General features: G+C 39.1%; 1 protein-coding gene across 2 annotated transcripts in view; it reads left to right on the top strand.

Annotated features, from left to right (window-relative positions):
• rgs7a (regulator of G protein signaling 7a) overlaps window positions 1–23655 on the top strand; it is a 62800-nt gene that overhangs the window by 17225 nt on the left and 21920 nt on the right. Inside the window, exons 3-4 of one of the 2 annotated variants that reach the window (XM_030156070.1) lie at window positions 11327–11423; window positions 15180–15230. In XM_030156070.1, the coding sequence (XP_030011930.1) occupies window positions 11327–11423; window positions 15180–15230 (148 nt within the window). Of the gene's footprint in view, window positions 1–11326; window positions 11424–15173; window positions 15231–23655 lie in introns of those variants that run through there. The other variant, XM_030156071.1, reaches the window with a different exon arrangement.

The raw sequence follows: 23655 nt of genomic DNA, 5'->3' as shown, positions 1-23655 counted from the left end.
TTCTGCAGCCGTACGCCAGGGACACCAACTCTCTGGGGACATGAGGAGAAAGAAAGCACTTTGTTCTATAAGCCATACAAGTTAATGAAAATACTATGAAAATGGGGGTTATAAATGCAAGTATAAACCGATAATTATATGGAAAACATTAAAAAAAAAAAGGAAAAAAAAAGATAGTATTTATGTAATCTGTCTATCAAACAAGAAGGTGAGTCTGCTTCGGCTGCTTTTGCTGTTTCAGAAATGTCATAAAAATATTTGCTTAATATAGATTTCAAAGACCAAAGAGGAAGATATGATTCCAACCGTGACATTGTGAGGGGCATTTAAGGCTAATGTTCCTAGTATCTGAGGGGCGTTGGATTAACTCATTACTTCATATTCATATAAAGTGAAGAAACTATCCTGGCCTGCACTTCATCCCACTCTCACGCTATGGCCTAAAAATACCACATTGTATCACTTTCAAATAACATGTAATATTAACAGTCATCTTAAAATATTTTGCTGTGCTCAATGTAGTTTGACAAGGCAGTCATTTTAAATTAGCTGGATTTATGTACGATAGAAAAAGACATCAGCATGAACCTTTGCACTGAACACTGCACATTTCTTTCAAACTAAAACTTATTGAAATACAATTATGCACAAGTTACAGGGAAGAAATATATCATTAGCCTCATACCATTATTGCCTAAGTCACATTTTTGGCCAAATTGTGATACCTGCGTAACTTTACTCTCCTAACACTGCTGATTAATTTTATGCAAATATCAAATTTCTATATAATATATTCTGTCTGGGCTTAAATAATTCTTGAATGCATGTTATTAATACAGAAAGCTAAACTGTGAAGCTCTACTCTGGGTGTGGGAGTGTACAAAAATGTGACTTATGTAACCATTTGAAAAGGGGTATGAATTTTTGCACTACCTTTGGTCACTTTAGGAACAAGTTTTGCATACGATTTAATATGCCACAGCCTGTGAAGAAAAAAGCCATATAATTTACATTAGAAGTTACCCAGGTGAATCTTTTTCTTATTGTGCTATGTTCGTATCCAGGGTTTACTGAGGGGTTTTCTTTTCTTCCTCGCCACTCTCCTCCTTTATGTACTACAACCATCATGTATCGATTAATGTGAAAACAGCAGCCAAGGAAACACTGACACAATTGTGACCATGGTCAGACCTTACATTCCGTTCAGTGCTGAGATGTGTAAAATGAAACGGCCCATTTCAATTGAATCATTGGAATTAGAACGTGTCGTCCAATGTGTCTTACGTCATTCCTGATCAGATCTTATTTTCCATCTTGATGTGCAGAAAAAGAAGCTCATCTGTTACATAAAACATCGAGTCCACTTTCATTTCAAGTTGAACAAGCTGGCTGAAATATTTCCCTTCAAATTTAATTCACTGTGATACTTGGAGGCTACAGGCAATTACAGTGTTTTCATGCATGTAAGTTGATGTCAAATATCAATATGACATCTTCAACCGTAGTATTTGTTTCATTGGTTCTCACGCCAAGCTCGTGACATACACTTGAGTAATGATTGAATCTTCAAGCACTTTGAACGTGTTTATGACTTTGTGCCAGATTATGTAAACTGTTGATATTCTATTTCTTCACACAGTCAGAAGTGACAGGCTGTTACTGTGTTTTTTTGTGGGCTTTTTGGAATTCTCAGATGTTGTTAAAGCCTTTTAAAAGGATACAGTTGGCATGTTGAATTGTACAAAACAGACTCTATTATTTTTGTTATTATTATTATTTCTTCTCACGTGAATAAACCAAGGAATCAGACAAAGAAGATAACAAATGCCTTACATAATGGATTCTTAACCTATAGGGTTATGTTATCAGCATATTACACAAGAATTTATTCATTCATAAATTCATTCATTTTCCAAACCACTTAATCCTCGAGAGGGTCCCGTCTACCAATGGGTGAAGGCGGGGGACACCCTGGACATATCCCCAGTTCATTGCATGACTGGAAATTTATTTTAATTAAATTTGGTTCTATTTGAGCTAAATTGAGATTATTTTTTTCACTATTACCATTTTGATTTTTCATTATTCTCATTATTGTGATATATTGTTTGGTTTATTTTCTAAATTGGTATGAACAATAATCATCCTGAAAGCTCTACCTTGTAAACAGACCAGTTGTAAAAATCACAAAGAAAACACCACCACAATGTGCCAGTAATGTAACCTTGACCAAAGAGAGTGGCATGGAGAATCAAAGATGTGTGTGTTTGTCTGCAAACATCAGTCTCACTTTCATCTATTAACAAGTCAAACCACATCAGATCAAGCCATTAAAAGACTCTCAATCACACCTTGGGGAGTGATTCAAAGCTGAAGGGGAGTCAGGGTTGAAGAGATCCATTTGCAATGATCTAAATTAACCAAGGTCTAAAGTAAAAAAGCCAGCTGTCCATCACTGTTCATCAGACTACCTGAGGGTAATGCTGCAGCTGCTGCTGCTGCTGTGAACAGAAATGTTTCAGAAAGGCATCAGGGTTTCTTCGTACAGTCATCCATTAGGGAAGTAATGCACATAGTGCACAATGAACTGGTATATTACAAAATGCATCAATGAGATTAGGCGTGAGGATACACATCTGAATTATTCTTAGCTTTTAAAAATGCATAGATCTTTTTTATTTTGCTGGATTACAGCTGCAAAGGCATTTGGCCTCTTTCTTTATAATGTGATTTAAAAAAAAAAAAAAATGTGACAAGGGAAAAACAAGTCATAGTGAGTGAGCTGACATGTAAACCAGTGAACTGACCTCCCCCACCTAAGAAAAGAAAAAAGAAAGAAAGTGCGATCCATTTGACCGATGGCTCAATGGAGCCTGATTTTGTACACAGGGAACGAACTGTATTGATGAATACTACTGAAAGGAAGGCTTATCAAGCACCGTGCTGCAGATGTTGCTAAACAGCTAATCGCTGGTTTGCAGAAACTGCCTAACAGCGTAGAGATAGGTCTTTAGTTTGGATGGAGTAACTGCCTTCACCCCAGGGGATGTTGTGACCTGGGCATCTGTTCTTTCTTCATGTTATATGAATGCAGCCTGCTGTGAAACAAACTGCTGTCCAATATCTATCAGTCTTCTTATGAAAAGTGGAGGGGGGTTACGTATATGAGAGAAAAGTGTGAAAGCGATAAAAAAACCCACAAAAAAAAACAGACTTAGTAAAGACATACTGTACTTTGAATTATATTTATACCTTCACTCAGAGTTAAAACTGAACTGGTTTAAAAGAGAAAAATGTGATCAATATTTGCCAAAGCAATGAAACTTTATTTTCCTTTATTTATTGTGGCTACACATTCCCTTGTACATGAAACTGCTTGACCAATTGAACTCATCTCTGATGTCTTTATCCCTCTCACCATTCACACACCTCATGGCTCCTACATTCATCACTTCTTTATGCCTTCCTCTCTTTTGAATGAGCAGTGGCGAGATGTCCTTGTGATAGTGGTCACAGCCTGTGTTGCTGTGGTAACTCAGAAACGTATGGTAACCTTGAAGAGACTTAGGATTCATGACATCCATTCAACAACCTTGTCAGCCAGAACTCAGTGAGTTACATCACCTCTCATATTTGTGGAGTAATTTCGCTGGCATATCTGTGATCAGGTTAAAACATCTAACCTGAAAATGATTCAACAGTTGCATTCACTCAAAATATTGTCTGACTGATGTCTCAGTTTTTGTTGTATAGTGTTTGGCTTGGATGTTTGTTATTGTGATTGTCAGTAAGTACTGGGGAGGCCTGTCATGGTATGAGAGTTGGATTACAGAGGACAGTATATTTGCTGAAGCTGCTTGCAAAAAAAGGATAAGCTTTTTTTTCTGTTTTTTTTTTTTTTTTTTTTTTTTTTTTTTTTAGTATTTACTGGATATTTAGGAAAAAAATCCCTCAGCATATGTCAGTAAGAGTTTGCAAATTTGCAGAATATCTGCATTTTGTTATGTATTCACATGCATGATTCAGTTATTTTGCAAATCCATGTAACATTATATAAATTTATTCTGCCATTAAAATGCAAACAAATTCAGTTTAATTTATTACAGATGTTCTTCCATTTATTATTCGAGTTCAGTGCAGTTTGAATAGCCTATGGAAAATATGCAGCTTTTCACTGAAGTCTGAGAAAAGAAAAATGTTGTGATATAATTGATTTAATGTTAAATCACTGTCTGTTGTTTTTGTTTTAGAATACTTATGATAGCACTATATTGATTAAAAATATTTCACTTTGCATCATTGAATAATAGCCCTTAATGCTTGCAAAGTGCTCTTGAGATGTATGTTTGATCTGATTGTAAATAAGCTGGTTTGACCTCTCTACATGGTATTGGCTTGGGAATGGTACAATTAACATTCACTTCCTTAATCTATCTACAGCCTCTTGACAAGTACAGAAAGAAAGTCCTTTAGTCACAGATAAACTCGTGTCTGTCTGTGGAGATTTAGAGCTTATATAAGAGGTGTTAATCTAATTAAGGCTTTTTGAAAAAGGTGGGTGAGTTCATCAAGTATTGCAAAATGGGATCTTCCTTACGCTTCACCACTGACAAGAACATGAGTTATACGAGTTTGTCAGGAATGTATACAAACAGGCAGAGAGCAGTATCTATCCAAGGCAAAAGGATATTATTAAAAACAATAACTGTGCTGAAAGTGCATTCCTTTGAAATGAAAATGAACAGTAAGCTGTGCCTGTACTGTGTCCTGTTCTTATCCCCTAAAGTATGACATGAAAAACATTGTGTTTTTGAATTCGCTCCATATGCAAATTCTCTAGCCTGAATGAAAGAGATGTGGGATGCATTTGTGTTGACGTAGCATTTCAGCGTACCTTAATACACCCGTTGTGTTGATCTTGGTATTGTTTTAAGCTGTCTTTATTGTACGGAGGTTATTAAAAATGTTTGCAGCAGAGAATATTCCAGCAGTCTTATTATAAAAGTCTTTGTATTATAATGCTTGTTAGGCAGCTAATGAACTTAGAGTGGATATTGTGTTGTAGTTGTGTGCTATTGCATGGTTTTTAGGCAAAGTATGAAACGTTATTTCTCAATCTCCACCAGGGGTTCTGTCTCATACATGGAGCAAAGAACTGCAGTTTAGAGGGAAATGAGATCAACCAACTGCAAAGACTGTTTTATCTACCAGAGCTGTCATGCTATATAGCCACAGGTTCTTTTCAGACTGCTCTCAGTGCCTTAGGCAGCCAGACTAGTACTGGGTTTGCTCACCTATTTTGATGTTACTCTTTTGAAAATATAATAATCCCTACCCCTGGGTTCACAAGCTTCTATAATATTCTATAAGCTGTGTGTCATATATTTACGGGGTTATGCTGTATGTATGAGTGTGTATTTATACCATGACTTGAGAGGAGTATCTGTACTCTTTGGCTAGACGCAAACAGCCTCAGATAACACTTTCAAGTTAATACCATTCTTTCCATAAATTCACCCGTCACAGCAGTAGAGAGGAGTCCAGCATAGAAAGGGGGAAAGAAGGAGAGAAGAAGGAGGAGGCCTGGAGGACTGCGAAGAAACAGAAAGAATCAGAAACAGGAATGAACAAGCAATACATTTCAAATAAGTGGCACAAGGGGCTGCAGGTGATGGAGATCCAGCCAAAGCAGACCAAAAGTACACTTTATAGAGCTAACACATGAGGGTAACTGCATGTATAATAGAACAAGTTATATTCCATCATGTAATGGGGGGTCACTGAAAACCTCCCCTTGAACTCTAAACAACCAAAGTTTGTAATAATCCATAATGTGTTGTCTTCAAAACGGAAGCATGTAGTGATGATGTAATGCAGTGGTGGGCCATGTATTCCACACCTTGGAGTCTACTTGCCTTAATCCACTTTTTAATATCAATACTGTACCTTCAATACTATATAAAAAAACGCAATATAATAGAATGTTGTCTCTGACTTAGCAAAAATGAATGTCATTACTAATGCAAGAAACCTAGTGTATACAACTTAACAGGTCTCCTTTGACCACAGCCAGAGCTACACCATGTCCATCTTGTCGAATAGAATCAAAAATAATCACTTAATACAACGACAGAAGCGTAAGTGTTCATAAAATACGCTACTCACCAAATCTGCTTCTTCTTTTTTTTTTTTAGTATGTCTTCAACACAATGTTATTATCGTTAACAAAAACGAATGAAATGACAAAAACTAAAATTGAAAAAACATTTTCGTTAACTGAAATATATAACTATAATTAAAAGGAAAAAACGATAACTAACTGAAACTGTATTGTGTGTTTACAAAACTAACTAAAACGTATAAAAATGATGGATAAAATTCCCTTAGTTTTTATCTTTGGCAATATTGATATAGGATAGAACATGTGAAAATTTCATCTCAGATCAGTGGTATAAGAGAAATATAGAAGTCAGGAGGCCAACGGTGAAAGTATGGAAAGTTTCAGTTTTGTTTTCACGGAAGTGACGTTGTATATGGATCACACCCCCACTTACATTACCCCCTCCAACCTGCTGTAGGGAATTTATCCATGGTACTGTACATATGTTTGTATCTGTGCTCAGTCAGAGCCGCCCTAACCCCACCCCCAAATAAAGTGTCCAGGGTAACCTCACTTATTTCTTTGAATAGGATGGTGAAGAAGATAAAATATATGAAAAACTGAAACTTAATACTAAAACAAAACTAAACTAAACTAAAACTAATCATTCAGAAAAAGCAACAACTAATAAAAACTAGCAAACCTGCTCTAAAAACTAATTAAAACTAACTGAATTAGAGAAAAAAAAGTCAAACGTAAATAAAACTAAACTATAATTAAAAATCCAAAACTATTATAACCTTGCTTCAACAAAATTCCCTTCATCTTGTCTGTCAGACATTGCGGGCTGGGAAAACAGCTGTTAAATCTAAACCAATGTATTTGAACTTATGCAAGTTGTTACAGGTTTGTTTTTTTAATTGAACGTCCACTGACTAGTTACTCTTTGATCATCCAATCAAGTGACGTGAAAATTCTAACATTATTGTATGGGTGTAGGGCAAGGTTATTATTGTTAATGAAAACTAATGAAATGACGAAAACTAGAATTGAAAAAATATTGTTGTTAACTGAAAAAAATAAAAACTGTAATTAAAAGAAAAAAACAATAACTAACTGAAACTGTACTGTGTGCTTACAAAACGAATTAAAATATGGGTAAAATTCCCTTCGTTCCCGTCTTTGTCAATGTCGGATTAATATGAAATTAATTTATTTCGCTTGAGTAATTTTAGCTGGTGGCACCATATGACACTTCACGGTCCATCACTTCTCATCACTTGTCGTTTAGAGTCGTCTTCTCGTCCCCACTGTACTTGGCAACATGGAGACTAAAGTTGGGAGACAGCAGCAGAGTCTTGTATGGAATACGACAACAAGGAAGATAAAAGATATAAAAAAACTAAAACTAAGCATTTAGAAAAAAAACTAAAACTAATAAAAACTAGCACACCTGCTCTAAAAACTAATTAAAACTAAATGAATTAGAGAAAAAAAGTCAAAACTAAAAAAAAAAAAAACTAAACTATAATGAAAAATCCTAAATTATTATAACCTTGGTGTAGGGTGTAAATGTAGGTCAGTGATTCAGATTTTTTGGGGTCAGGACCTGATGACCCACCACTGCTGTAAAGTGTAGGTGTGGACAGTAATCAACAAATGAAGTGGTATCTCTCATTTCAAGGTTACCATTTGGCAGCCATTGTTCAGTCCTGTCAGTTCGCCCACAAATATGTCTTTGATACATTTATTTGACAGTGAAGACTAGAAATATTGGGGAATGGTGCAAATTTGTTGTCTGTCTCCACTGTATCAAAAAATAAGTTGGAAATTCCTTCCTAAAAGCCTTCCATGTTCCAGACATTTAAAGAGAATGATCCTTTTATCATCCCTCTTTTCTTAGAAACAACCAGTCAGATAAGTAGACTTGTGGTGCACTTAACATTACCTAAAAAGACATCTAAGAGACAAGCATTGATTTATGAGCCCGGTTTGAAATGGTTTTTTTTCGCTCCAAATGGTGCCTCAGAACATTCTGATTGCACCACGAGTGCCCTCAGTGATAGTCTTTGAAGAGCTTGGAGCCGTGTGCTGAAGCACAGTATGCGCCTATTTCCGGCGCTTTTGTTAGTCACTTCATATGTACTGAGTCCTGTGCCATCATTATTCAATGACACTGTGCAGCCAAAACACTCACTCTTATCTGATAAGAGGCTGCAGAGACACAGTCAGACAGCTCTGGGTGGATGGGTGGGTGGGGGACAGAGATGGAGAGACAGAAAGTGAGACTCCCTCTCTCTCTCTCTCTCTCTCTCAAGGGAACTACTTTCCTCTCTTCCTCACATGAAGCCAGAGAGCATCCCGACTTGAAGAGCTTTAGATCCTGAATATTCACGCTGGTGGCATTTTAGCATGTGTAGGCGGTGAGGGTTTGCAAAGATAGGAGAGAGAGTGTGAAGTATCGATCACTGTTGCTGCTGTCCTTGTTTGCTCTGTGTCTCACAGAGGCGGCTAAGTCTCAAAGACAGAGTAAAATACAGATACAGAAAGAGGACTGATGCTACAAACAAACAAAGAAACAAACAAACAAACAACAAAATTAGCCAAATACTATTAGAATGGATTACAACTGGAGAGATACTGTCCAGCATTTGAAAAAAAAAATGGAACTGCAGTGCTGTGGTCAACATAATGAGACCTATGAGAAGGTCAATTTTACTGTGGATTGACTGCTATTCAATTATACTGTTATAATCATATGAGAATGCAGTTTACCTTTGATTATTTTCTAACAGAGTCATTATAATACATCATTATATAGGGCTACTACACATTTGCACTCATACTGCAAATGGCTTTTCTTTGTTTTTTTACCTCCACCAAGGAGGTTATGTTTTTGTCAGCGTTGGTTTGTCTGTCTGTCTGTCTGTCTGTGTGCAAGATAACTCAAAAAGTTATGGATGGATTTGGATGAAAATCTCAGGAAATGTTGACCCTGGCACAAGGAACAAATGATTAAATTTTGGTGGTGATCAGGGGTGGGTGGGGGCACAGGGGCTCGCCGATCTGCCTTGGCAGAGGTCTGCACTGTCTTTTCTAGAAAAGCACTCGTAGAGCACAGACCTCCGCCAAGGCAGATCAGTGGGCCCCTGTACCCCCCCCACCCCCACCCCCGATCTCCACCAAAATTTAATCATTTGTTCCTTGTGCCAGTATCAACATTTCCTGAAATTTTCAGCCAAATCCAGGGCACTGATCTGCCTTGGCAGAGGTCTGCGCTCTCCGAGTGCTTCTAGTTTTTTCTTTTTTTTTTTCAGTTTAGTCCTATCCAATTTTTAAGTGATGCAACCGTTTTCCGTAAACTTGTATGTTTTTTCAGTCAGTGCCTTACTGCATTTACCAGTATAAAGTAGTGTCTTAAGTCAATAATAGTGACAGTAGCCCTTATTAAAAATGTAACCGGTCTTTTAAATGCAGAGCTTTTTGGTCCATTAGACCCTTATTTGGTGCAGATAATGTATTACGAGTGGATCCGTATTGATGGAAGCTACTTTAGAGCACTCTAGACGTCAATTATAGAAAACAAAAAGAAAAAAAAACAAAAAATCCTCAAAATAACAAAGTCCAGCTGGAGTATAGCCAAATTATTTTCCCATTAAGTTTGTGGCATTTGTGTGAGTCATTAAAGTTGTTTTTAGAAATTACATTTTATAGCAACTATAAAAGTGAAGTGCACACGTTAATCACATGGATGAATTGCCAAGAATCTGCTGATCTGTCTCCATCATCAGCAGTGATAATCGTTTAGATAATCTAAAAAGTGCTTTTTTAATATATATATAATGTGTCTTTCTTTTCCCTTCTCTTTTCATAAGCCGTTCTGGGCCTCACTTCTCCTCTCCACTGTACCGTGGTTACATTTGCCTGTGCTCGATCATTGTCAATTAGAGCCCAGTTACTAACTGCGATGATTTTTAGCTCAGGGGCATTTGACTAACTGCACGCTTTCATTATAAAATTATGCATCAGTATGAGCTCAATATATGCCAAACCTAAGTATTCACACATTTACATATCAAACACGGCAATTTCATTAAAAGTGCTGTTCTTTAATGGATCTGGCTACATTTACATAGTATAGCCTGGGCCTGCTGAACACCACGTAGAAGTTGTGTGTGTGTCATATGAAAAGGAAAGCTTAAAAAAAACTAATTCTACTCAGTGGGTTTTAGAGGAAAACTATGAACGCTTTCACAGACAGAGACAACTGTTACTTAATTTAAGGATTTTATTGGTTAAGAATAAACCTTAATATCAATCCCTGCATTTGTTCTCCAGATGGATCTTGCAGTAATATTGCTGGTTTCTGAGCTGATCAAAAACAAATACCTTCACCTGGAAATTAAGCATCCTTAATGGTCACTGAATGCAGAAAATCTTTTGCAGATTGAGGGATATAAAAGGGCAAATTTGTTAACATGTGTGTTTGTCTATCAGATATCGGTGCACTGGCAGGCGTTTGAACTGCATGTGTGTATTTTTGCTCTAAGGAAGGAGTTTGGGGAGATCTCTTGGCGTGCTATTGGGCTGACGTATCGGGGCCGTGCCTGACTCGCTGCTTTGCTCCCTTCTGTGTGTTCTTGGAAACGTGGCTGCCTTGTGTTGCCCTGCCAGGCCCTTGAGACAGCTCCCAGTACATTTCTGTCTCAGTGACGCGTGCAGATGTTTGTGTGCACATGTTTTGCGTGTGTTCCTGTGTGTTTCTGTTTTCCTGCCAATGTCACTCCTTACAGAATCTTATGGTTCAAATTGGTGACTCAGTCAGTGCTCAACAACATTTTTGTCTTCTCAGGGGCATGATACATTTTTCTTCTATGCTGTGCACTTCAAATGTGTGGCTCTTTCAGGACACAAATAAACTATGATGGATAATAACAAGAAACTTCATTGCTAGACTTTCAAAATTCAATATCTGCTGCTGAATTCAATAAATGGAGCTTACTGGAGGTTTTATGTGACAAATGACATAAATCACAGATTTGTCAAAGGGGACGCAGAAACCTGACAGCAGGGAGTGTTAGTCACCAAGTTCCTCGCCTCTCATCCTGTCCCTGGAGACATGTTTCACACAAGAACCTGTATGTGTCTGTGTACCTCTGTCTGTGTTCCACTCACACACAGCATCCTTCCCTCAGACTTTTCCCTCTTCTTCTCTTTGTTGTCCAGATGGAGGAAGTAATAGCACGTATGCAGGATGAAAAAAATGGCATCCCCATCCGGACAGTCAAAAGTTTTCTAACCAAGATTCCCAGTGTTTTTTCAGGTAAGATTTCTGTTCTGACTTCAGTACCGATCCTCTCCTCGTTTCCTCTTTTCTCGTTTCCTCTCGTTTCCTCTCCTCTCCCCTCCTCTCCTCATTTCCTCTCGTTTCCTCTCCTCTCCTCTCTTCATTTCCTCTCGTTTCCTCTCCTCGTTTCCTCTCCTCTTCTCTCGTTTCCTCTCGTTTCCTTTCCTCTCGTTTCCTCTCCTCTCCTCTCCTCTCCTCTCCTCTCCTCTCCTCTTGGCTGCCACCCACTAAGTACCCAACTAGTACTTTGTTCATGCCAAACAAAATACTGAAAGTACTTAGGGAATTGTCTGTTCTGCATTTCACACCAGCAGTGCCAGAATGTCAAGAGGATTATATTGAATTTTCAAGCTGTGCAACCTAATAGATAAGATATTCCAGTTAAAGTGATACTCCATAAAAGAAAGGTCCAGCTACTGTAAAGACTGTAAACCACGCTGAGGTGAATGAGTCCAACAGTCCACCAAAGATAAAAACAACAACAAATTGGCTGTACAGTGTAAAATATGACTACTTCACAAATGTACATTACTGCTATTGAAATTGTGAATAATAGATGGAAATTATTTGAAAAAGTAAATGCAAAACATTCAACTGATGAATGCAAAGTGAAAAAAAAAAAAATTAACCAAAGATTTTTCCATGTATTTACCCATGAAAAAAAACATTCTATACATGAAGAAAGAAATCACTTTATAATTTGCCTCTGCTTCAGTATCTTGTCTCCCATTCACATCAATTTGAGCTTCTCTTCAGAATCACAGGTGATGTAATATAGAATAACTGGCAGAATTTAGAGTTTATAAATTAGAGCAGATGTCAAGAAATATGTCTCCACAAAGGAAAGTTCCTCCACAACAAAAATAATTTTCTGTGCATTTACCCTAAAGGGAACAAATACAATTGTACATGAAGAGTGATAAATAAAGGGATTTTTTGTTTAGAGTCTGGAACAGAATCCTGCATGAAATCTACAAATAATATATAAAGTTTTGAGAAATGTATATGTGTCTCGGAATAAAATGTTATGTTACAGTTATTGAAAATCTGCACTGAATTTATGGAAATCTTTTAATAAATTAACTTAGTTTTGTATCTGATCTGGAAACACTGAACCTCTGGTCTGTTAATAGATTTAACAGCAGCTTTTGTTTGTAGCCTATGATGATAAAAAGCCTTTTACTTATTATACCATAATTTGTGCAGTTTGCTCTAAAATTGTGTCATTATGAGGTAAAAATTGCACCGTATGAGTATGAGATGTTTTTGGGTGGATTTTTCCTTAGAATTAGATTTTTTTCCTCAGTGTTTTTGACAAGCAGAAATGCTTACAGAGCATGCTTTCTGCTGCCACTTGTGTATAGTTGTACTTGTACACCTGACCAAGCAATAAGCACCACAGGCAGAGATGTAACCCAGGTCGTTGTAGTGTGGGAGGATTATGATTTTTATGCAGTACTTGCAGACACTTGAATCTTTCATTTATATATTTCTTTACTTAAAAAACAAGTTGTACGCAATATTGTGCAAGATGCTGTAGTCAAACCATTATTTTTTGGCTTGTAAATTATCATGAAATGTTACATGTACATATGAACGTGTGCAAACTGTTCAATTATTAACATGGTTAAAGGTACTCTACAGAAAATTTGCTTGTGTTTGTGCACTTATGTGAAGTGAGCATTATTTTATGCTGAGCTTTGGCTGTTTGTGGTATTAGCTAACTCCATTACCAGGCTAACAGCTTTCTCGGTTGTCCTCAACAATGGTAACAATAACTAACAATATAGGTTTCTATTTAGAGGTTTCAAGTTGGATTTTCTGCTTTTCACAGCTGCAACAGTGTGCATCAATGTACAGTTAGCTCTTAACTCATAAAGACGCAAACATCCACCGTCGACCAAAAGCATCTACTAATCTAAACTGATGATCCTATCAATACATGTAAATAACTGGTGTAAAATACAGTTTGTCATCTTCTCATGTTCAGAGGCTCCGTAGTGAACTTGAAAACTGTCATTTTCTACAACGCTGATTCACCAGTAAAACCCATGGAGTTGGATCAATGACAGTGGATGGAGATACTTGGTTTATGACCAATTAATGCTATATTTTACTGAAAAAGTCACCTTTTCTTCAGTTTTTTTCTGTTTTGGTACAATAACCTTTGACTTTACTCTGAGCTTTTATGAACATCTACATGATCAGTCAATTAAATATAAGAAATAAATAATTTTCATTGGAAAAAATGCAAAATTCAGAGGATAATATGAAAAGAAATGGTGATAAATCCCTTAGGAAAGGTTAAATAGAGAGAAAAATTCATTTGGGAACTGCCACAAAAGTCACACTGGGTCCTTATGGGTTAAATGCAAGCATTTAATGTTAACAAACGTCCAATTCCCAGCACAACACAGACTCTAACACATACTTCCAACAAAATACAAGCAAATCTTACAGAGAGTTTGTAAATGTGCCACTATAAGCTGTGCATATTTACATTTTTTACTCATGTCTTTTGTGTAATTGTACTGCAGCTTTACTATTTATACCCTTAACTTAACCTTAACCTCAAAACCACTCTTAATCTTTAAATAAATAATTTACATTAAGGAGAATCCAGGACAGGAATTCTGTCTTCAACATGGAGCCAAGTATCAACAAGGGACAATAAAACCAGATTTATGTCCCTGTAAAGGAGATACATGGCAACATACATAAACACATGCACAGTCCATTATGTGCATCATATTAATCAATTCAGTAAACAGTCTTGTTAGAGGATTACCTTACACATCTTATTTAAGCTCTCTCTTAGAAAGTGGGTCAGCTGTGATAGTGTGAAAATGGGGGTGTATTAATGATGATAATCCATGGAAAATCTCATCAGGTTATGGGGGCTCAGAAACACAAGGGGGTGTTGTCAAAGAGAACGGTAAAGACCAAACAGAGACCGACAGAAAGGTAGCATGATAGGTACTTACTGCAGAAATTCCCTCATGTCTCCATTTCACACCTTTCTTTTTCCTTCTGTGTCTGCCATCTCTTCAGAACACCTTCACCTGTCAGTATGACAGTCCATAATAATAGCTTGGAAAATATATTTAGCCAAAGTGCCACAGTCACATGTTGTGGCGGGGTGTGAAAATGTCTTGGGGCCAGAGGGTGCTGTTATGTTTTTCTTAGATGTGAAAATGATTCTGATGCATTCCCAGATGGAGAAGATGAAATGCAAAATGACATATCTCACGTAAAAAAAAAATAAAAAAATCTGATGTCCACCCTTGCTCACCATATTCACGTCTGTTTATATCTTTGCATTTGTATCGGACAGTTGAAAATGCCCGGTATGATACATCAACTTATTAAACAAAACAACTGCAACTGTCTGCGTGATGATTCAAATGAATTGTGGTGTTAGTGTATACAATGGATGCTTCATTATGCCAGTGCACCTCTCTGGTCATTTATATTAATGGACTTCAGCCAAGGAGAGCTGGCTTTGTGAGGGTGTCAGAAAAGAATATTTGGTAATGGATGGCCTATTACCCACCCACATAGTGCAAAGTGAGAGGAATTGGTATGCACTGTGATGATGATGAGGGAACGTGGTTAGGGCTTAGAATGCCATTGTTTTCCACTCCATTTGCATCTATATGCAGAAACAGCCGTCGGTGTACTGTGAATACATGAGCTTCATTAAAAGGATGCATCTGTTTCTCTCTCTTTCAGGGTCTGATATTGTTCAGTGGATGATCAAGAATCTCGACATTGAAGATCAAGGTAATGGACCTCATCAGCTGATCCCATCTGAGACATTATGCTCCCTCAAGAAAAAGCTTTTCATTCTTAACCCAAAAAGACCCAAAGAGCCACCAGTGACCAAAATCATCTACTGATATGAAATGTTAAATAACTTCTAAACCACTAAAGCTATATATACTTGTAAATATTTGGAGTAAAAGGTTGCGGTTTGTCATCTTTTCATGGTCATCAGATATGACCCATGTGGGCATTCAGAGGCTCTGTAGTTACCATGGAAACACCATCATCTTCTACAACATCAGTGGATCAGTGACAGTGGATGGAGACACTTAGTCTATGTTCAATTAATGATAAATTTAGCTGAAAAAGTCACTTTTTCTTCAATTTTCTTTATTTCTGACATAATAACCCTCAACTTTAATCTGAGCTTTTATGAAAATCTACATGATCAGAAAATTAAATATAGGAAAATACCTGATTTTCACTGAAACTGCACAAAATTCAGAGGATAATATTATAATAAATGGTGATAAATTACTTAAGAAAGGTTAACTAGAGAGAGAAATTCATTTGGGAACTGACACAAAAGTAGCACTGGGTCTTTATGGGTTAAAGTTCACATAGGTGCTCCATGGTGGAGGTAAATCTAGGAGAGCGATATGACACACAGAGACTTTTGCCTGTGCTGATAATGTAGAGGATCCCTGTTCATGTTTGTTCATTTACAAACATGCTGTGAAGAAGGGAACGCTCATTTGACAGTTCGACACTTTGAGAAGTTTTCATAAAGCTTCACTAGAGTGAATCTGGCACATCATGGGAACTTACATGCATAATTACCCTGTGAGCTTAAAGTTCCAAGCTCTGCGTTTTTCTTTGATCTGTCTCATAGTGTCCTCGAGCTTGAACAGAAACTGCATTTTTTGTTCTTATTCTTCCTCTTTTTTCCTCATTATTCTTATATGTATCTCCCAGTGTAGCAATTAAGTAAGTACATTTTCTATACCTTTAACACCTTAAGAGAAAAGTAAAAGAACAAACATGACATACTGTAGATTTTCTAAATGTTATTGTTTCCACAGACAAATGTTCATCATAAATGTAAAAACCTAAAAGAAGATTGTCACAGGAAATAGCTGTAGTATGACTGAGTCAGTAGAGTTATGCGCAGCAAAGAATAACAGTATTAATAGCAAAAAGATACATATTAAAAAAAGGAGGGAATAGAAATAATAAAAAAGAGTAGATAAGAAATTGAAAAAGGCACAAAATACACAAACATAGTATAAATAGAAGATATATACAGTACAGTGGGCAACAAACAATAAAGGAATAACATTAGAAAAAATCAGTGTTTCAGTAACAGCCAACACACAAAATAAAAGACGTGCATCCTATGAAACATAACCCATGATCAAACATCAGATACATTAAAGGTCAACATTGGCTTTATTATCAACTGCTTCAGACCATTAGAGCTTCTGAAAGTGTTATGTTTGGTGATGTGATTAATGTCATGGCTGTTAATGTATTCATTTGCACCAGTTTTATCTGTGTATTCTGTGTTATGGTTTGAGATAAAAGAGAAACTATTTTTCAGATAAAACACATTTTTATATTATTTTACATTATATTTAATGCAAAAATCTGCATGTAACAGGAAAAAGGACACCAAAATTACGAGCTACTATTTTTTTGAATATCTTTTTATTCTCTCACAAGTACATTTTGGGAATCAAACTAATTATGCAAGGCAGAATGATTCACAAATAATTACCGGTGTTGCAAAGTCATTTGCAATTTATATGCATTTAACTGGGCAGGTTCTGCATGTAACGTCAGTGGACACAATGGGTTACATACAAAACCTGGAATGAGACTGAGATTCATGAAAAACCTGTATGTCTGGATTAGAAAAACCACTAGAATCGACACATTTAACACAGTGTCTTTATCTATAGCAGTATATTAGACCATTTCAAGCCATGTTTTCCAGATCAAATGCACTGACACCTAGGTAGCTTTTCCTGTCCCAATTTTGGTCCTATTTTTGGCCCTAATATTTTATCAAAAATTCATTAATTTTGGGATTGCTCAGAGCAAGAGTATATATTTTTTTGCATTTATCTGAGGTCATCATTAGATACATCCTGGGGGGAAATATGTCTAAATTTCTCTTTTATTATTGGGTCTAAAAAGCCAGCAAAGTGCCAGGCACTAAAATGAACCCAGTTTCACAGAAGCACCCATATCCAAAATATCTTCCAATTTAAAAGAATGAGTCGCTGTGCTAAAAGGGAGGGGTAGGCTCTACAAACTGGCACATTTTGACGCTGTAATGTCCTGAATTCATCTATACAGAAGTTATAAGATATTAGAGCAGTAGCTATTTTTCAGAGCCTAAGTGTGATGTGTGTTTATCTACAGAAGTTGGAGTGTTTGTGTGTGGGCGTTCATCTCAATATTTGTGAGCTTCATTATTTCCCAGTCACTTCTCAGTAGTGACATAATGAGTTGTTCACTTAGTTGGCTCATCAACTCTTTTGATTGTGTTGTTTTCACTTTTTTCTGTTTCTCTATCATGCATATCTGTGCCACTAAGAATTTTATGCAAAAACATTTGCTTTTAAGAGAATAACATCACATCAGTGAAATGTTTAGGATGACTTCCAACTTCCTGTCTCATCTCCCATGTGTATAGACTGTCTCATCCCTCCCATCCTCCATCTCCTTTTTTCTTTTTTATCTCTCCTTTTAATTTACCTCAAGAAACTTCTCAGGGTGAAACAAAGTTACAGACATTTTACATTCTCAGTAAAAAGATGTTTTCTTCTATTCCTTAGAGAGTGCTGTGATTAATAATTTATCATTACCACGGCACCTCAAAAACACAACAAAAATAATGAACAATAAAAAAAAAAAAAAAGAAAAAAAAATGCTGGTATGAAGTGGTCCAGAAATTCTCATTCTTATCTCTGAGGTCCAACACCATGACATTCCCTGCAGCAAAAAGTGTAATGAACTTTTGTGAATGTGTCAAATGCGGAAAATATCAGCATTTATGAGCATTTATTGTTTTTCTGGAGCACTTTTTAAACTAGAACTGTTAAAACACTGCAATCCATAACAAGTCAGAGTGAGGAGTTTGAGGACACGTTTCTGTACTGTCTAATTTTATGCAATCTATCATTGCACAAATATAAGCACATACAGAAATGCCTCGTGGCGGTAAACAGAATGCCGAGCACAAAGTGACTTCAGCACACAACAACTCCTGGCGGTTTTGACAAAGAAGGGAAACTGGAATGCAATTAATTTGGCTCAGAACACGCTATCAGCATGTTTATTATGTAAAGGCAGATGAGCTTATATCAAAGTGGACTGGGGATTTAGAGTTTTTTGCTAAATGGATGCCACAGATAATATGCTGACGCACTCCAGATGAACTCATTATATCCTATTTTGCAGTCTGTGTAGCTCCAAATCCTGTTTTTTCATTCAGAGTTGCATCTGATTAGCTGGTGAAGAGCCCTGCCTACAAAGTTCTGCTGAAAGTTTTAAATTTCTTTTGGGACCTTTTAGCAGAAGATTTTACACTCTCTCAACTCTTTAACATAATACTTTCATTACAATTCAGAGCATTACACATTCCATTATCTATAATGTTGTAATGCTAAAGCCAATTGGTTTGGTCTGGCATGGATACTACTGGAATTCACTGCTTAACATATTTAAGGTGGAATTCATTAGCATGCATTATTGTGCAGCCAAATTGAGAAAGATAAATGCGAATAAGGACCCACAGGTTAACGTGATCTACATTCTAAAGATGAACCGCCTCAGGTGCTGCACACCATTTTGTAGATTTACATTATTCCTAACCAAAGGTCTTTTCAGGAGGGGAATAATGTTTTTTTTTTTCCTTTTATAAGATGCACAATATATTCAGTGACACAGTAAGGGTCTTTTAATGTGGTAAACGTGGTCAGGACTGTTTGCATAGCACATACCAAATACTTAAAACTGATGCGTGAGAAACAGTAAATATCTTTCACAATTGGTAACCCTTCACTCTTGCAGACTATAAAATATCAGGTGAAAATTCTGAAGGTGATGACGTGTCAGGTTAATGTTCTATTTGATATTGTTGGCAGAAGGCCAGTGTCCTTCCTTTTGTGCGCGTTCTATTTGTTTGAGAAGGAAGAGAAATTCTTTAGCGTAAGAAAATAAGTCCATTCATTCATATATGAACATACTGTACATCCATATACACAGAAATACCTCAACAGTAGACACATAGCAGCATATTTCTTCCCTGCCCACTTAATCCCATTGCTTTACTGCATCCTGTCTCTCTTCTCTACCCCCGCTCTGTACTGAAAATGAAGCAGAAAACAGTCGAATATATGTATATATATACTAAGCAGCAAGAATTTTATATATGTTTTAAGAAAAGCAGCCAGTAAATCTAGGATCAGTATGATATTTTTTTAAAGATAAGACAGGTGGCTACATGTTACTCTGTAAGTCTCACTCTGTACTCTTTCTTAAAACCTCCTACTCATCATCAGCCTTAAGAGTCACTCCAGTCTGTAGCCCTCTTGATGATCTTTTTCAGTCTCCTATCTACTGTGTCCTGCCACCTCAATCCTATGAATAAAACGCATGTACCACTAACAGAGCAATGTAGAAAAAATAAATGAATTGAACTGTTACATTCTTGTATCTGTAATGGGACTAGTACAAATGCTGAACCCAAATGCAAGACCAGAACACAGATGACCAATTGAGTGTGTTTATTAAACACAATCACAGTAGTAAAAACACAGCACAAAATTGTTAACACGTCTATGAAGGCGTGTGATACCGGACTCTTCGTCCGGGCTGTGAACGGAGAATATGGATGGTCAGCACGGCCGAGCCGGAGGATTCCCGTCAACACCCCGACTAGGGCAAAACAGAGGATAGTCAAAAAACAAACCAGGTCATACACAGGAGGGCAATTCAGGAGGCAACGGGACATGAGGGAAAGGCTACTCACGGTCAGGGTCCAGGCGAGGGTCGAAACACAAGGTAACACGTTGGAGGCTGAGGTAGTCAGGGAATAGGCAGAATCAGAAGTCGATGTACGAACCAGGTCAGAACCAGACGAGCAGGCAGACGAGGAACAGGCAGAATCGGTGGTCGGAAGGCAAAAACGGGTCAAGAACGGGCAGACAGACTGACAGGTATCCAAAAACGCTGGTAAGTGAGCACACAAAGGTAGAACACAAACTGGCAAAGAAACAGGGGAAAACACAGGGTTTAAATACACAAGAGGGAGGGAAGACAATAGGACACAGGTGGAGATAATCAGGGAGGAGTCAGGTAATCAGGAGCAGGTGAAACAATCAAGGAGGGGAAGTAAAGACACCAGACATGACACAAGAGGGAAACTTAACAAAATAAAACAGGAAATGACAGAGAAAACAGAAAAGACAGACACAGTCTGGGAGCAGACATGACAGTACCCCCCCCCTCTAGGGGACGGCACCGGACGGCCCAGGAACCTCCGGGTGGCGGCGATGAAAGTCCCGGATCAGGTCCGGGTCCAGGATGTAAGAGGCGGGCACCCAGGAACGCTCTTCAGGGCCGTATCCTTCCCAATCCACCAAGTATTGAAATCCTCTTCCCCGGCGACGGGCCGCTAGGAGCCGGCGTACAGTGTAGGCTGGAACTCCATCAATGATCCGGGGTGGCGGTGGTGGCTGGGTGGGAGGAACTAACCGGCTCTCCTTAGCCGGTTTAACTTGACTCACGTGGAAGGTAGGATGAATCCTCATGGTCCTAGGTAGCTTCAGACGGACAGAGACAGGATTAATAATTTTTGAGATAGGAAATGGGCCCACGAACCTGGGTGCCAATTTGCGGCTCTCCACCCTCAAGGGAAGATGACGGGTTGACAGCCACACACGTTGGTCGCGCTGGTAGACTGGGGCTGGAGTCCTGTGCCGGTCTGCAGCTGTCTTGTAGACCCCCGAGGCCTTTAACAGAGCTTGTCTGGCGCGAATCCAAGTCCTCTTGCATCTCCTTATCAGCGCCAGAGCTGAGGGGACACTGGCGTCCTTCTCCAGGGCCGGGAACAGAGGAGGTTGATAACCACAAACTACATGAAAAGGAGACAGACCAGAAGAAGCACAGGGCAGCGAGTTGTGGGCATATTCAACCCAGATCAGCTGGCGGCTCCAGGAAGCAGGGTTCTGGGAGGCCAAAACTCTAAGACCGGCCTCCAGCACCTGATTGAGCCGCTCAGTCTGACCGTTGGACTGTGGGTGATAGCCCGAGGACAGACTAACAGATGCCCCAATAAGGGAACAAAAAGCACGCCAAAAACGTGCGACAAACTGAGGACCTCTGTCCGAAACAATGTCTCTGGGAAAACCATGTAATCGACAGACATGATATAACATGGCCTCTGCTGTCTCCTTAGCAGAGGGGAGCTTAGGTAGTGGAACAAAGTGAGCCATCTTCGAAAAACGGTCAACAATGGTCAACACAGTGGTATTTCCATCAGACGGGGGCAGCCCCGTCACAAAGTCTAGTGAAACATTAGACCAGGGTCTACTGGGAACAGGTAGAGGGTGTAATTGACCAACCGGAGGTTTATTGGAGGTCTTACACGCAGCACAGACGGGACAGGCAGCGACATACTCCGCCACTTCTTTCTCCAAAGCGGGCCACCAGAAACGCTGTTTAATAACGAAAACAGTCCGCTGAACTCCCGGGTGACATGTCAGCCTGGATGTGTGAGCCCAGTGGATGACCTGCGGGCGGAGGTGATCAGGGACAAACAGACGGTCTGGCGGAACGCCAGCCGGGATATCACAGTCTTGTAAAGCATCAATAACAGATTTCTCAATCTCCCACTGCACCGCCCCCACCACACAGGTCTCAGGGAGGATAGGTCCCGGTTCAGAATCAGAGTTGACGGGCATGAAGAGTCTAGACAGAGCGTCAGGTTTCACATTTTTAGAACCAGGCCGATATGACAGTGAAAAGTTGAATCGTGTAAAGAACAGAGCCCACCTGGCCTGACGGGAGTTGAGTCTCTTAGCCGACCGCAGATACTCTAGGTTTTTGTGATCCGTCCAGATCATGAATGGTATTTCGGTTCCCTCCAGCCAGTGGCGCCATTCCTCCAGGGCCACCTTGATGGCTAGCAACTCCCTGTTGCCGATGTCATAATTACTCTCCGCTTTCGACAGTCTCCTGGAGAGGAAAGCGCACGGGTGAAGTCTGTTGTCCTTTGGGGAGCGTTGCGAAATGACTGCCCCAACCCCCAGATCAGAGGCGTCCACCTCCACAACGAACTGACGAGCTGGATCCGGAACCGACAGAATGGGGGCCGAAGTGAACGCCCTCTTCAGCTTCACAAACGCTGCGTCAGCTTCGGGATTCCATCTGAAAACGGACTTGGGAGAGGTTAGAGCATGCAAAGGGGCAGCCACACTGCTGAACCCCCTAATGAACTTCCTGTAGAAATTAGCGAATCCAAGGAATCTCTGGACATCCTTACGACTGGTGGGCGTGGGCCAATCCCTGACAGCACTGACCTTGTCTGGGTCCATCTGGACACTCCCCTCCGCGATGATGAAACCCAGAAAGGAAACAGACGGGCGGTGAAACTCACACTTCTCAGCTTTTACAAACAGTTGATTCTGGAGCAGTCTTTGGAGCACCTGGCGGACATGCTGGACATGTGACCTCTCATCCGAAGAAAAAATAAGAATGTCATCCAGATACACAAATACAAAAACATTGAGCATGTCACGTAACACATCATTGACTAATGCTTGAAAAACAGCGGGGGCGTTAGTGAGACCAAACGGCATCACTAAGTACTCATAGTGTCCACTTGGGGTGTTAAAGGCAGTCTTCCACTCGTCCCCTTCTCTGATTCTCACCAAGTGATATGCGTTACGGAGGTCTAACTTGGTGAATACTTTGGCCCCGTGTAATAGTTCGAAGGCTGAAGACATGAGGGGTAACGGATATCTATTACGGATGGTAATGTCATTAAGGCCACGATAGTCAATACAAGGGCGTAGCGTCTTATCCTTCTTGTCGACAAAGAAAAACCCTGCCCCAGCTGGAGATGAGGATGGTCGAATCAGGCCGGCCGCCAGGGACTCATCAATATATTTTTTCATAGCAGCCGTCTCTGGACCAGACAGAGAATACAGCCTCCCCTTAGGGGGGCAGGTACCAGGACGCAAATCAATGGCACAGTCATACGGTCTGTGAGGGGGCAGCGCAGTAGCGCGTGACTTATTAAATACCTCTTTAAGGTCGTGATAACACTCAGGTACCTTACTAAGAGCAGGAAACACCGTCTCCAGCTCCTCCGGAGAAATGACAGGAGCCACAGTGACCTGGACTGGCTTGGACAGAGGGTCAGGATCCC

This window comes from Sphaeramia orbicularis, chromosome 15, assembly GCF_902148855.1.
Source record: "Sphaeramia orbicularis chromosome 15, fSphaOr1.1, whole genome shotgun sequence".
In the NCBI taxonomy this organism is placed as follows: Eukaryota; Metazoa; Chordata; class Actinopteri; order Kurtiformes; family Apogonidae; genus Sphaeramia; species Sphaeramia orbicularis.
Note: the sequence above shows the minus strand (reverse complement) of the source record. Positions and strands in the feature narration are given on the sequence as shown.